General features: G+C 43.8%; 2 protein-coding genes across 4 annotated transcripts in view; both read left to right on the plus strand.

Annotated features, from left to right (window-relative positions):
* Positions 1-13,927, plus strand: part of LOC100278012 (uncharacterized) — a 32,791-nt gene extending 18,864 nt beyond the window's left edge. For both annotated transcript variants that reach the window (NM_001402534.1, NM_001402533.1), the window contains one exon: positions 13,837-13,927. The gene's annotated coding sequence lies outside the window, so the exon portion shown is untranslated. The remainder of the gene's footprint in view (positions 1-13,836) is intronic.
* LOC109941238 (uncharacterized) lies at positions 11,436-13,939 on the plus strand. Of its 2 annotated transcripts, XM_020541790.1 has the most exons (4): positions 11,436-11,683; positions 11,805-11,986; positions 12,697-12,762; positions 13,760-13,939. In XM_020541790.1, the coding sequence occupies exons 1-4, from the start codon at positions 11,466-11,468 to the stop codon at positions 13,804-13,806; spliced, it is 513 nt and encodes a 170-aa protein (XP_020397379.1). In that variant the 5' UTR covers positions 11,436-11,465; the 3' UTR covers positions 13,807-13,939. The 2 variants fall into 2 exon arrangements, 1 of the variants encoding a protein (XP_020397379.1); XR_002263867.1 differs by lacking the exons at positions 11,436-11,683; positions 13,760-13,939 and having other exon boundaries at positions 11,721-11,990; positions 12,697-12,767.
* The last annotated feature ends 2,044 nt before the right edge of the window (positions 13,940-15,983 follow it).

Consider the following 15,983-nt stretch of genomic DNA (forward strand, 5'->3'; position numbering starts at 1 on the left):
TGTCCAATTTTTCTCTTCTGCCAGTGCAGACAGTATTGCTTGGCGAAGACTTCCACCGAAGGCTGACCGTCGTACGAAGTCGTTGCCCAGACGTACTTCGCCAGAGCCACCATGGCGTTAGGTGTCAGCTGGTGAACCTGGACTTCGAATTTCTACAGAACCTCCGACACAAAACGATGAGCGGACAGACAAAGGCCAGCGGTGAAAAATGCCTCAAAAACAACCAATTCGCCCTCGGGCTCGGGAACCTCCTCTGCCCCTGGGACACGCCCAACCCCGCCGCCAAAATATCCCAACTGTTGCATATCTTGCACGCGGACCGACGACATTCGCGAAACACCGAATTCCACCGTATCACCCGGTCGTAACTCTGCCGCCGCCACAGTGCTCGAGGTATCTTCGGACGATGCCTCGGTCGTCGGAGTGGTCGCAGTAGATGAGGAGGAAGACGGCATAGCTACGTACCGTCGGCGGAGGCGAGCGGTCTGCTTCATGTGGGCCAGATCTCCGACGAACAGGAGCAAGGAGGGCAGGCGAGCAAGCGAGCAGTTTGAAAAGGAGGCTAGGGTTTTCGCGGCGCGCGAAAAGGTAAAACTCAACCTGTGTCGCCCCCACCCCCTTTTATACACAGGACGCGACGCTTCGGGAAACCCGCAATCCAACACTGCGACGTCAATCAACGGTCATATCAAAAACCCCGCGGAACCACTTCGAGCGAGGGCAGTGTCTCCACCATCTAGCGACGCCTTCGGCACCAGATGACTTAGTCGAACTGGTCCCTCGGAGGGCAAATGTTGGGGCGAAGGCGAAGACGCTACCCTTCGCTCGATGCCTTCGCCGATCTCGCTGCACCAACGGAGGCAAAACGACTGGCAGTCTCCACCCTTCGTCCAACACGCTGCAGGACGAAGGCCTACGACGAGGTCGCACCATCCCGCGCCCTCGTCCAACACGAAGGCCCACGTGGAATTCGGCCCATTGTAACTGGCCTCGCGTGGCTGCTGCGCATTACGGGCCTAATTTGTAAAGGCTTCTCTGTAATTACAAACTGTAACCCTGCTTTATAAGAATATTCCGGGGATAACCTAGGCGCTTGAGGGCACATGCGTCCTTAACCCTAGACGCTGGGCACTCAGGCACCTATAAATACCCCCGCACAGTGCCCTTGAGAGGCTAGATTAACAGAGCAATTGCCTTCCTGAGCTAAAACCTTGTCTGCATTATTGTCATTCCCCCGTTGGATCATCCTGCTCGAGAGAGCAAATTCCAGCAGCAGCCTTCGGTTGTCTTTTGCTCTTTTTATTTGAACCCTTTCTTGGACTTTTTATTGGTTTGTGTTGAACCTTTGGCACATGTAGAACTTATAATCTAGAGCAAACTAGTTAGTCCAAATATTTGTGTTGGGCGCTTCAACCACCAAAATCATTTAGGAAAAGGTTTGACCCTATTTCCCTTTCAAAGGCCTTTGTTAACCCTAGGTCGTTAGACTAGTTAGAAATGGAAAGCCTAGTTAGTCTTTCAAAACTTGAGTTATTTTCCTCCATAAAAAACTTATTTTATCTCCAAACTCAACTCCTTTATAATCAACTCTTCTAGTCTGATTTTCTCTCATCTATCAGAAGGTTGCTATCAGAAGAACTGCTTACAAAAGTCTTACTTATGTTGCTCAAGATCGGCCAGCACCCTCTACCCCACCTTTGGATGATGAAGAAGAAATGTCTTTCTCTTCCTTATACTCATTCTTTTGGAAGGCTTTGTTATGGAACCCCTGAGTCTATCACCATACTCCTTTAGGTTGATAGGATAGTTTATTGAAATAAGCTAGATGCAGTAGCTAATAAAACAGTGTTATACTATAATAATAACAACAATGTGATGGTGATGTTTGCATAATGTTTGATTTGGATTTTTGCTTGAGTGCAATGATCTTATGGAATGATGGCCATAAGAACATTTAAAATTAACAGATAAACTTAACTTTAGCTAAAAGCTATTTTCCCTAGAATCTTTCTCTTCTCTTATCTAAAAGAAGTTCACTTTCTAACCAATCAGATGGTGAACGCTCGCCAAGGACCCAACAACAACAGGAATCAGCGTGGTCAACAAATACCACCACCACTACTGAACCCTAATATGGAACAGTTCATCGCCGCCCAGATGCAGCTCCTGCAAGGCCTCACTGCATCTTTGCAGCAGATTCAGCAGAACCAGCTGAATCAACAGCAGAATGCACCCCCGGCTAGAGACAAACACCGGGATTTTATGAGTCATCACCCGCCAACATTCTCCCATGTGGTTGATCCTTTGGATGCCGATGACTGGCTTAAGGTTATCGAAAAGAAGTTGGACATCACCCAGTGCAACGACCGGGAAAAAGTCTTGTATGCCTCGGGAAGACTCGAGGGAGCCGTGTCCGATTGGTGGGATGCCTTCACAGCGGCAAACCCCAATGCGGATACTGTAACCTGGCAGGAGTTCCAAGCGAACTTCCGCGCTCACCATATTCCCTCGGGAATTATGAAGTTGAAGAAGAAGGAATTTCTTTCCCTTACTCAAGGGAATATAATGGTCAGTGAGTATCGTGATCGCTTCACTCAGCTTTCACGCTACGCACCGGAAGAAGTGGACATAGATGAGAAGCGCCAAGAGCGTTTCCTAGAAGGATTGATTGGACCTCTAAACTACCAACTTCAGAGTCATACCTTCCCCAATTTTTAGACACTTCTGAACAAGGCAATTGGCCTTGAAAGCAAAAGAAGGGAACTATCTGACCACAAAAGAAAATTCCAAGGTCAGTCCAGCAGGAACACCCGCCGGAACAACGCTCAAGGTTCGTAGTTCCGCTCTGGAAATCAGGGTGAAAATGATTATCAAGTGCAACGCTTTGGACAACAAGGCCAGAGAAATAATCAAAGCCAGAATCAGCAGAGGAACAACTCTCAGGCCAACCAGAGGTCTGGTGGGAGTTCACAGAATCGTCAAGGTGGCATCGTAAACACCCAGGCCAGAAGCAACAACGCACCAGTCCAACCCAATGGATGTTTCAAGTGCGGTGAGCTGGGCCACTATGCAACAACTGCCCAAGGCGCAACCAGCAGACACCTTAGAAAAGCAATAATCAGATAAATGACCAAAACACCCCCGCTCGTGGATCTGCTCAGAACAAGACTCCGAAGAACCAGAGTATAGGAAGGGTCAATCATGTCACAGCGGAATCAGTGCCTGAGGATGCCGACGTAGTGTATGGTATGTTTCTTGTTAACTCCATACCTGCATCAGTTTTATTTGACTCTGGAGCATCGCATTCGTTTATAACTGAGTCATTTGTGGAAAAACATAACATACCAAAGTACCCTCTTAAGAAGATATTACATATTAGTTCACCGGGAGGTGACATGAAGGCACACACTCATGCCCCCATGTTAATCTCAAGATTCAAGGAATAGATTTTTCAGTCAACCTAGTGGTCCTAGGATCCAACGGTATTGATGTGATTCTTGGATGCGACTGGTTGAAAAGTTGTGATGGAGTGATACAATGTGCCAACGGAACAATTACGTTGACAAGTCCGCAAGGCGAAAGGATCCAAGTTAGCACAGACATGTCAACAGATACAAAAGGAAAGATAGTGGTGAATCACTTGGAAGAAAAGCCCTTGGAAAATATCAAGATAGTGTGTGAATACCCAGACGTATTTGTAGAGGAATTACCGGGTATGCCACCTGACCGTGATATAGAGTTTTCTATTGAATTATTACCCAGAATTGCACCTATCTCAAAAAGACCTTATATAATGGATGTCAAAGATTTAGTAGAACTAAAGAAACAAATAGAAGAATTACTAGAAAAAGGTTTCATTCGCCCAAGTTCATCCCCTTGGGGAGCCCCAGTTCTATTTGTGAGCAAGAAGGATGGTTCGAGGAGAATGTGTGTTGATTATAGAAGTTTGAATGAAGTAATTATCAAAAATAAATACCCATTACCTCGGATTGAGGATTTATTTGATCAAATGAAGGGAGCTAAGATATACTCGAAGATAGATCTGAGATCAGGATATCATCAGTTAAAGATTCGAGCAGAAGATGTGTGGCGGAACCGCCCGAATTATTCCAACTTAAGTGCCTAAGTCCCTCCTTAAAGTCTAGACCACACTTAAATAGGAATAAAACGTCAGTCCCTCGGATCTAGTCCGACAAGGCCACTAACAGGATCAAGTACCACGTACTCACTCGAAGGTGAGGCACAGAGCAAATACAATAAAGCATAAAACCATACATTGAGGAGTACTTAATTTATCACAACATTATCGGAGTTTATCAAAAGTAGTGATCATTGTTCGGAATGCAGCGGAATATAACTAACGGTAAATAAACGGAGGGATGGTGAAGCCTGGCCCATCACTCCTCATGCTCCTCCTCTACCGAGGTAGGGTCCCACTCGACTGTCCACCCCAGTGGCAAGATGGACGGCCAAGTCAAGCCAGCAACCATGTCCTCCAGAGAACCTGTAAAATTTTTGCCACAAGCAAGGCTGAGTATACTAATACTCAGCTAGACTTACCCGGTGTGAGGAGTCTACTCCTCTACCTCTAGACATGCAGTTGTTTGGCTGAGGGGTTTGGTTTGCCAAAAGCACTAACTGAGTCTAAAATTAAATTTTAGCTTTTCAAGTTTTAGTGTGACTCTCTTAAGACTAAATGTGTACCTGTCTAATCATACATGGTATCAAACATTTAACAATCAACATCTTTTGCCAAATCAACACATTTCCACTTGTTACTCAATGTAGCAGCATGGATCAAGCAGTCTCATTAGTTGCAAGAAGCAGACGATTCGAATCGAGTTTTTAAACCTTGCAAGGTAAACCTAAACACACGATGTGGCGAGGCACTCCGTCCCCACACACATCAACCGTCCCCATCGATTCCCCGTCAGCAGCGAGGGGCTCACCGCCTTGGCGTACAATGCCTCACTGACCCCGACTGCCATCGTGCAGTGACCGCACTTGTACCCACCATATCCGGAATGGGAGACCACGTCTCAGGTCGCGTGAGGAGGGCAATCTACTGCCAGGTTCACTCAGGTACTAGGCTTACCGATTTACCATATTTCTCGGCATGTGCTTAGTACGTTCAAACGCTTGACACACGGTACCACACCTTAATCCTTATTCCAATTTCCGTCTCGTAGACAATGCATCCCCATGGACCATTGTCCATAGACCGTCATCATTACGATATATAAATGGATACAAGCAATTCCTGACCTCGCGCGAGTGCTAGGAAAATCACTTGACTTCTACCGAGAGCCCTAATTAGTAAAGAGCTACTCGACCTAGCATACTAGTATCCATCTCAAAAGGAATCCTGAGTTCATGCAACTAAGGTTCCAAACAACTCCTACACTTAAGTGCACATTACAAACCTACAAACATTAAGTGTAGTAAAATAGCTTATAGAATAGGTTATGCATAAAACCGGGGCTTGCCTTCCAAAGCTGTGGCAGGCAGATCCTCGATGGCAGGCTCTGGTGCTGGCTCCTGGGCTACCTCCTTAGCAGCTCCTTGCTCCAGAACGAGGATGTACTCCCCGTCAGCGAGATTACAGTCTATCAAATGCAATGAATAAGATGTATGCAAATTAATGATATGGCATTTTGGAAACACTAAGCATAGTGGAACAATATTAAAATAGGGGTATACTAGGGTTTCCGTTGTTAGTCTTAAGGGTTTCATACCTTCATCTTTAGGGTTTTGAATGAACTTATAACCTCTAGTTACATCTTTTAGGTCCTATGGGACTCTTAGAAGGATTTAGTTATACCTTATTAAGTTCTCCCAAAATTTTCCCTTTTTCCTCCTATTGTGCTTCTTATTAAGTATTTTTGAACTATCATGGCAAGTTAACATTTTCCAAAAATGTTATAAAAATTACAGTGGGTAAACATTAACTTTTGTGGGTTAGTCTAAAAATTTGAGGTTGAAATTAGTTCAGACACTCCTTGCACAAAATTAACAAAAGTAAGGGTAAAAGGGCACTTTACACTATAGCTCTGCTTTAGGTGAGGTTTCTGCACTAAATTTTATTTTTGTCATGATTCCTAAATGATAATAGGTCTCTGTGTTAAAAATCACAGAAAAAGACCCACTGGATATTTAGTTGTGATTTTCTAAATTTTAATGCCAAAAGGGTACTTATAACTAACTTGTTATTTGAAAAAATATCAAACAACAGAAATTACATTTTTCCTAGATTCATAATAACATATTATTAGTTATCCCAAGGTTTGGGGTGGGTTCTTCTCAGGATTATTTTTCTAGGATTTTTTCTAAGTCTTCCTTGTTCTCATGAAATAAAAGGTAATTCATTTTTTTGTACTAACAAAGGGCTTAGCAAAATTTTCCAGTGAACTATGTTAAATAAGTGAGCTAGCAAAAATGTGGTTGCCCCCTGGTTATTATTTTAATCTCCCTTTTCTATTTTCTTTAACTTTGAGTCAAAATGAGTTTAAATGGTAAACCCTTCCCTAATCTGGTGTACTGAGGGGTTTATTATTTTTAAACAGGCTAGGTAGTGGTTAAGCACCTCTCAAATTTTTCTTAACCCAGTCTAAGAGTGTAGCTATTTTTTGCTTCTTTATTTAGCTTTTGGTTAGTTTACTATTTAAATCAAAACTTTAAAATTTCCTGCAATACTTAGGGTGTTTTGTATTTTTCCTAAGTAGTTCATATTATTTAGAACCTATCAAAATTGGTTTGACCAAATTTGGTTGAATAAAACTGAAGCTATGAATTTTACAAGCTCTGTTTACATTTAAATAATAAAGTTTAAAAGGTTTTAAGAAAAACCAGTTTACATCGAGACCCTTGGGCTTTTCCTAAACCAAGTCTTCAACTTATGCCCCTGCGGAACTATTCATATGAGTCTCTGACTGTTCAAAACCCCCCGACTTCGTCTTCTTTCTCCCCGAGATCCCTCCCCTCTTTGAAATTGTAACCGCGGAAGTAAACAGGACGGCGCGGCTTACCGGCGGCAAGGGAGGTCCGGCGAAGGGCGGGGTTAGCTTCGGGAGGTCCTGGCGGTCACATCGAGGTACGGCTCGTCGACGGTGATGGCCGGAATTGGTCGGACCACGTGCACAGGCAGGCGGGCTCGTCGGCGGCGTGTGCTCCGGCCTACTCACGACGGTAGAGTTCAATCCAAGGGCACAAGGAGCTTCATGGGGTGCTAAGGAAACTACCCGTGCAAGGAATCAAAGGAAGACTCACCGTGGAGCTCGGTCTACGTGCGCCGATGGTCGGGTGAAGTCTGACGACGTCGATCCGGTGTCTTCGGCGAGGTAGAGTTCGATTCCTGGCTCTGGAAGCTTCACCGAGGCACGCAGAGGTTATCCCGAGGGTCGGACGGGGCGGGGAATGGCTAGGATGGCCGGTCTACGGTGGTCGGGTCTCGGGCGACCGCTGGCACGCCGTGCGCAAACCGATCGCCGGTGACCTTGCGCTCTAGCGAGGTTGAGAGCGAGCGGGGGCGTACGATCGAGGCCTCGGTCGGCTTTATATGCGCGGGTGCGGGCGTGGGCACGAGTCTGGCTTGGCGCGGCACGGCGCGCAGGGCCGAGCGCCGGGGCGTGCTCTGGTGTTGCCAGGGTGCGTTGAACATGTGGTTGTGTTATTCTGCTCGAGTTCTTGCGCCTGCTGAGCACCCAAATGTGCGAATCTTGCCATATGGCTTGTGTAAGATTTCTTCCCTGCACCTAGAGCTACCTAGTTCATGTGAGTTCCAAGGGGAGATCGGGTCTGGCTTAGAAGATATGGTGGCGCTAAGTCTTGTCTGTCTATACTGTTCATCTCGCGACAAAACAGATGCCAAACCATGTCAAACAACCCTAGTTTGGTTTCAAACTTCTCAGGGTTTGTGCCTTGGGTAGTTTGGCTACTTTTTGTTATTTAGACCATGTGGTTTTGGCGCCATCAAATAGGTGAACACTTCTGGTCTCTAGATTAGGGTTGAATTTTGACTTAGAGAAAATGTGAGTTACTCTATAGTGTCCTCCACTTGGGGGCTGATTTGGTGTCTTTGTGGGGTCTTTTTGTAATATTTCGCTTACTGTATTTTGTAGATATATTAATGTACTTAAACTTTGGTAAAGGGTTTAAGTCATGAAATGTTCATTTGCTTAACCTTTCCAACAATCCAGTGTTTGGGGGGTCTAATGGCTCAAGAGGGGTCTAGGGTTTGAGCCTCTTTTTTTCCAAGGTGAAAAATGCATAAAATTCTTGGGTATTGCTTTTGTCATTAACATTCCTTAATTAATCCATGGTTTCTAAAGTTTTGGTGCTCCTTCTCCTCCACTTAAACACATGTGATAACAGGTCATGAGTGCATGTATTGAGCCAGGGCCTTGGGTAACACCTGGGGTGTTACAAGATGTACCCAAGACAGCCTTCACGACGAGATATGGATTATATGAGTTTTTGGTCATGTCATTCGGACAGACTAATGCACCGGCATACTTTATGAACTTGATGAATAAAGTATTCATGGAATATCTGGATCAGTTTGTGGTCGTATTCATTGATGACATACTGATATATTCTTCGAATGAAGAAACACATGAAGATCATCTAAGGCTAGTCCTACAAAAGCTTCGTGACAACCAACTGTACGCAAAGTTCTCGAAGTGTGATTTTTGGTTGAAGGAAGTTGCTTTCTTAGGACATATTGTTACTAATGGTGGAATTAAAGTGGACCCAGGAAAGATAAGTGAGATACTAAATTGGAAGCAACCAAAGGATGCGTTCAAGATCAGAAGTTTTCTTGGATTGGCAGGATACTACAGAAGATTTATTGAAGGTTTTTCCAAGTTAGTGAAACCTCTTACCTCACTACTGGAGAAAGGTAAAGAGTTCAAGTGGGATGAAGTGTGCCAGAATTGCTTTGAAGAACTCAAGAAAAGGTTAACCACTGCACCAATATTGGTAATGCCAGACATCCACAAGGGATTTGATGTGTATTGCGATGCATCACACTTTGGACTTGGATGTGTGATAATGCAAGAAGGAAAAGTAATAGCCTATGCCTCAAGACAATTGAGGAAGCATGAGAAGAATTATCCTACGCATGATTTGGAACTAGCTGTCGTAGTGCATGCTTTGAAGATTTGGAGACACTATATGATTGGAAACAAGTGCAAAATCTTCACGGATCACAAAAGCTTGAAATATATATTCACTCAGAAGGAACTCAACCTAAGATAGAGAAGATGGCTTGAGTTGATTAAGGACTATGATTTGGAAATACAATATCACCCCGGAAAAGCAAATGTAGTAGCTGATGCTTTGAGCCGTAAGGGTCAAGTGAACAACATCACTACTTATTTGATGTCACAGGAATTGTGCTGGGAAATGGAGCAACTCAACCTTGGTATGCTCAATAATGTAGAAGCAACGGTTATGGAAGTTTAATCTACTTTGGAAGAAGAGATTCGTAAGGGACAAGAGTCCGATGAGAAAATCAAGGAAATTAAAACTTTGACTGGGATGGGTAAAGCCCCAGATTTCATGGAAGATGAACAAGGCATGGTTTAAAAAGAGAATCTGTGTACCCGAAATCGAACACCTTCGCCAACTTATTTTGAGAGAAGCTCATGATTCAGCTTACTCTATTTACCCTGGTAGTACAAAGATGTACCAGGATCTTAAGGAAAAGTATTGCTGGTACGATTTGAAAATAGATGTTGCTACTCATGTTGCATTGTGTGACGTGTGTCAGCGAGTTAAAGCCGAACACCAAAGACCAGCAGGATTACTACAACCTCTCAAGGTACCAGAATCGAAATGGGAAGAAATCGGTATGGATTTCATAGTTGGACTACCCCATACTCGGGATGGCTATGATTCAATATGGGTCATAGTAGACAGGTTGACTAAAGTGGCACACTTTATACCTGTGAAGACAACCTACTCAGGAGCCCAATTAGCAGAACTATACATGTCAAGGATTGTTTGTCTGCATGGAGTACCGAAGAAGATCGTATCAGATCGAGGAACCCAGTTTACCTCGCGCTTTTGGAAAAGACTACATGAGTCCATGGATACCAAGCTAAACTTTAGTTCTGCTTATCATCCGCAAATGGATGGGCAAACAGAAAGGACAAACCAAGTGTTGGAAGATATGCTAAGAGCTTGCGCTCTAAAGCATGGTAGAAGCTGGGATAAAAGTTTGCCTTATGCAAAATTCTCGTATAACAACTGTTATCAAGCAAGTCTCAAAATGGCACCATTTGAGGCACTTTACAGACGAAAGTGTAGAACAACGCTTTATTGGAATGAGACCGGAGAAAGTCAAGTATTTGGTCCAGAAATTCTCCAAGAAGCGGAAAAGCAAGTGCAGATTATCAGAGAAAATTTGAAGACAGCACAGTCAAGACAGAAAAGCTATGCTGATAATAGAAGAAGAGAGTTGATATTCGAAGTATGAGACTTCGTATACCTTAAAGTTTCACCAATGAGAGGAATGAAACGATTTAAGGTTAAAGGAAAATTATCTCCTCACTACATTGGCCCATTCAAGATTTTGGAAAGAAAAGGTGAAGTAGCGTACCAGTTAGAGCTACCCGATAGTCTATCGGCATGACATATTTCACGTGTCACAACTCAAGAAGTGCTTGAGAGTACCAGAGGAACAGTTACCCATGGAGGAACTGAATGTTAATGAGGATTTGACTTATTCGGAGTACCCTATCAGAATTCTGGAAACATCTCGCAGAATTACACGGAGTAAAGTTATTAACATGTGCAAAGTTCAGTGGAGTCATCATTCGGAAGATGAGGCCACTTGGGAAAGAGAAGATGAACTTAGAGCAGAATTCTCCCAGTTATTCTCGGAAGTTCTTTAATCTCGAGGACGAAATTCTTTTAAGAGGGGTAGGTTTTGTAACACCTCAAATCCATCAATTAAAATAATACATTATTAGTTGCTAAACTAAGTAGAGAGTAAATTAAAAATTTATCAAGTGTTTGAATACATTCATTCTCGATGCATGATTTCTTTGTATGTTAATGAATTGCAACACCTTTATTTTAATTTATCCTCATTGTGAAGCTCCATTTACTTAAATTGCCTAAAAGCTTATTTATAATATATATTATTTAGTAAAATATTGTTATCAGATTTATTATAATTTTTGGAATATTTTAAATATAGTTATTTATGAATAATCTATTTTTAAAAAAAAAGAATGAAAAAACACACGAGATGCTTGGCCGAAGGCCCATGCCCAGGACTCTCACGTTCTCTCCTTTGTGTGGCTTACGTGTGGGCCCTTTTCTTTTCTGTTTTCCTTCTCAATAACAATTGGGACCCACGTGTAAGTGCTACCTTCTTTCCCATATCAGCTAGCGAACACATCAGAAACACTGCAGCCTTGCTGATTTGACCGAGCTACGCCTAGTAGCACCGAGCACCAATGCCCAGCCACGCGCGCGCCCAAGCCATGCCACTGCCATGCCAGACATGCAGTAGCCCGAAACCACCGCCACTTAGTCATTCGTCCATCGTAACGTCTACCATTAATGGAGCTTCATGGCATGTGTTTCTCTGGATTTATGGTGCAGCTATAGCCACGGGACCGCGTGAAGTCTGCAGCCCCGACTCCTCTGCTTCCCCTCTTCTCTCCTATAAAAGGTAGCATCCCCTTCTGCACTCCCTCACACCATTCCTCCAACCTTCCTGTTAATTTATGTTTGTACGACCGCTCATCGAAATTTACCTCTGCTCGTCACAACTGTGTTGGTCCTCTTGCCAGCGACCCATTTTGCCCCGCCACCAGATCCCCACCGTTGCGTTGCAGTCGACCCCGTCGTATAACACCGATCGGAGCTGCCGACGCCCTTTGCCACCGGCGAGGACGCCTCGAAGCCGACGCAGTGCTTCCGTCAACCTTCCTCCGTGCCGTCCTCTGTTCATCGCCACCGTTCGAGAGCTCCAGTAGGTTCGCCGCATTTCCCTCCACCGTTTCCCCGCCTTTCTCCATCTCTTCATCATTGGAAAGCCATCCGCTCATTATCGGCCTATTGCTTTTATTCACCGTGAACAACAGAGAAGCATTCGAAGTAAAATAAAGAAGTTTTGTGACGTACCCCTAGAATTTGTAAATAATCGTGTATCGACCTGTGTAGCAGCTTCCTTATTAGTTGAGCATTTCAGCTCAAATAGAATGAAGTTGTTTGTTAGTTTCATGAATACATGGCGAACAATTTTGGTTAATGGTTTTTTTTTCAATTCCCATATTTAAGTTAATTTGTATAATGGTCTAAGCGTAGCGTTTCTAAATAAAGAATTAAAAAGAAATTGTAGGCCATATGTTAATGATAAAAACACTAGATAAATAATAGTAAATTTTGGTTCACGATGAATTTTAGAAATTATCTAGAAGTTTATAATCATACGTGATGTAGAATTCATCATAATGCAAGAATTATAGGTTAATCATTGGTCTAATTAGATGTTTTATTATACTGATGGTTTCTTTTAGAAATAAAGGAAAAATGAATTAAGTTTATTCCAGGCACTAGTTATAATTATAGTTTGTGTGGTTCTGCTTGTTCATGTACTGGTGAATGTTATTCATGTAATGATGTATGTTTATTTATTCGGTGTATGTATTCTTTTGTATGTATGATGTGCAACGTTATTAGAAGCTGATTGTGTGGTAGAGGATCTGAATTTGTTTGAGGACGACCCACAGGACATGCTTGAGCAAGGCAAGTGGATTCTCCCTCTGCATATTCTATTTGTACCCAATCAATGCATATAATAATATTTACTTTTTGATATACTGCATAATTTGATTGGTTTTACCTAATTAAGGATTTTCTAGATTTACCAACTGTAGTCCTTGTTTACCCTGGAAAATTATTAAGCTTTGCAAATTTGTGCTACCGCTCAACTTATTAATTTTAAAGTCACTCATTAATTGATATTAATGTTCCAAAATTGAAATTGGCAATTATGACATTAACCCGATGGTTAAAACAACATTATTTCAAATTAATTGGATCATGGAGTGACCACCCAGGATAACAGTACAACCATGAGTGCAATCATGACTCTGGCTTTGGTAATTAGCTTTATATGCTTAGTGCCTAGCAACCTTACATGAAATATGGGCAAGAGGGGGAGCGCTGGTGTTGGTAGCCCACGTTAACATGGGGACGTATTCTTGGCTAAGGTACCTCTCCCAGAGGGCCTCCACCATCGACTTTAGAAACCTTAGCGGGTTGCTTAGTATTAAGTGTATTTTGTGAAAGCCTCATAGTGGATCCCTAGCCATTCACCTCGACAGTGTTTAAGGGTCCGTACAACCCAGGCTAGACGGGATACACGGCTTGTGGGTAAAGTTGTACCACCTCTGCAGAGTGTAAAACTGATATATCAGCCGTGCTCACGGTTACAAGCGGCTTGGACTCCTCACATGATAATTGAACTTGAAGATTGAAATAAATCGAGATCCGATGATCTGCCAATGGTTTTCTTAAGTGGTTTCACTTAAGTGTTTTTGATATACTCATATTCCTTTGTTTAAATGGGATACTTGGGATTCACACTTATTAGTAAGACAAGTGTTGTTAATAAAATGTTGACCAACTAAAATGCTTACTGCTCAACCTTAGCCTCACCTTGTTATACCTGCATTAATTTTTCCCCCACTGGCTGAGCCCCGACCATAAGTGAGCACACCCTTGCTAATATTTTGATCAGAGGGTGATGCTGGAGACTTTGATGGAGATTTCGACGATGAGTTCTAAGTCTAACGATGCGCCGGTCTAACATGGGAGATTGCCCATGTTATTTAATTCCGCCTTACTTTGATGTGATACTTGTTAAAGATACAATGATTCAGATGATGTAATAAAGTATTCTACTCTCTTTACGCCTTTATTGCATTGTCTTTTGATATATCACACTTGTGACGTCAACATATGTGTGGGAATGGATCTTGGCACACATATGCTATGCGCTCGGTTCTGCCCCCTAGATCTGGGTGTGACATGACTGAGGTTCTTCAGGTGGTAGTGGTGTAGTCCTTGCTTTTTCAACTTCTATTTCCTACTCGTTCTCTAGATATAACCACATATAATCATGAATGCTCATGTAATGCTCATGAAGATGCAAAGATAATAAAAGTTTATTATTTAATGTTAACTTTCCTTCACGGTTCTCCGGGAAACTAGGGTTTTTGGAGTCTATAGTGAAGTTCATAGGGCAGGGGTTAGGGTTTTGGATTTTAAGTACCAATCATGGTTCAAATCATACCAAATTTTACCCAAGGCTTCTAAATAATATTTAAAGCTTATCTAAAAAGTTTGGTGAATTTTGGGATTATGAATTACTCTCTAAAATTCCAGAAGTATGGATTTTTAGCTATTTTAAATGTCCCAAAATTCCCTATTAGAACTAAAAATCATGAAATATTTTTATTAAATACTATAGGAAATTAGAAGCCTAGCAAAATTGGTCTGGTATTTTTAGCATTTTTCTACAGTTTTCTAGAAATTTTTTAACCCTGGTAGAAAAAGAAAAGGAAAAACAATGAACAGTGTTGGGCTGAATTCAGCCCAACCAGCCTACAGAAGGGGAGGACCCACGCGCGCCCGCGCTCGCGGGGCTGTTTTACACCGAAGCCCTTAGGGGTCTGAATATCTAAGGAAGAATCATGCGCACTATTTAACTGGGTCACTGACATTTGCGAATAAGCTCTTGCACTTCTATCTCTTCACGGCTCGCAGTCCACGACGACGAACAACACTAGGCCGAGCTCTGGTGAGCTTGTACCGGCCGAATCCCGCAACGACCGGTGCTCCCGTGCGGCAGACACCAAATTGGACCCCCTCTTAATCATTTCCCCTCACTCAATTTCACAAATGAGGCTCTACATCAACTGGTTCACGGAGACAGCGTGAACAATCGGATTAGTGAACGTGTTCCCGGTGATCTAGGGCCTCCTAGCTTAATTGGATGGGTCAGCGAGTATCAGGGGCAAGTAAGGGTGCTGAAACAAGAGGATAGAGGACATGAACGGACCTGAAACTCGTTGGCCACGGCGAGGTCACACCGCTCGGTGTTCTTGGTTGATTTGGGGGAAATCCCAAATTGGGGAGCTCTAGTGGATGATTCGAGGCATGGGTTGCTCGATGAGGGGCTTGACCACTTAATGGAGCCGTGGGTATGCGCAATTTATCGCAGGCTTGAGCGGTGGCCAGTGAATTTGAGGGAGACGCGCGGCGGCCGAAGAAAGAGGGGGTCACTGGCGCGCGCGATTGGTGGCAATTACCGTGGCAAGCTCCCCGGCGACCATCGGACGGGCTAACGTGAGTCACGGCGGTGTGGTTAACGTGCCAAGGCACATGGCGCAAGGCCGCGAAGTGGCTATCTCCGGCGAACCCATCCGAAGCAACTGTGATCTGCTCGGGTACGGTAGCCGGAGTAAATAGTGGTCGGAGTTTATCCACGGCGTGACATTTACTTACCCCCGGTGTTATCTAACTGATCCGAGCGTGAATCACCACGACGAGCGCGAATCCGAGCGCACGGCTCGTCGGCGGTGAGGGGATCTGAACCTGATCCTATCTGTTTACTGTACCATTGGAAACGTTCGACAGAGCGCCTGACAGACCACTTCGCAGGGCTTAGATCTTAGGTTTTTACATGATAACTTGTTAATCTGCCAGTAGCAAAGTTGTTGTCCGATGATCCAGCTACAATCTTGCTATAGCAATCATAGCCAAATTGTCGGCGTTTTGACCCCGGGGGGTCCCTGGACCGACGAGTAAATTGTCGCTGCGTGTCCCAGCCCAGATGGGTCGGCGCGAGACGGGACACAAAGGGGGGAGAACAGTAAGGGGAACCCGCGGCCTTCGTGTTGTCCGGCGCCCAGGGCGGATGGATGCGCTTGCAGTAGGGGGTTACAAGCGTTCGCGTGGGA

The sequence above is a fragment of the Zea mays genome, chromosome 7 (genome assembly GCF_902167145.1).
Source record: "Zea mays cultivar B73 chromosome 7, Zm-B73-REFERENCE-NAM-5.0, whole genome shotgun sequence".
Classification (NCBI taxonomy): Eukaryota; Viridiplantae; Streptophyta; class Magnoliopsida; order Poales; family Poaceae; genus Zea; species Zea mays.

What these genes read in the sequence shown, in the direction of transcription:
- LOC109941238 (XM_020541790.1), top strand. Translation starts at nt 11,466, where the DNA reads ATGCCCAGCCACGCGCGCGCCCAAGCCATGCCACTGCCATGCCAGACA. An exon ending in CCTCTTCTCTCCTATAAAAG is followed by an intron (nt 11,684 to 11,804) that starts GTAGCATCCCCT and finishes TCCTCTTGCCAG; the next exon opens with CGACCCATTTTGCCCCGCCA. An exon ending in ACAGGACATGCTTGAGCAAG is followed by an intron (nt 12,763 to 13,759) that starts GCAAGTGGATTC and finishes TATTTTGATCAG; the next exon opens with AGGGTGATGCTGGAGACTTT.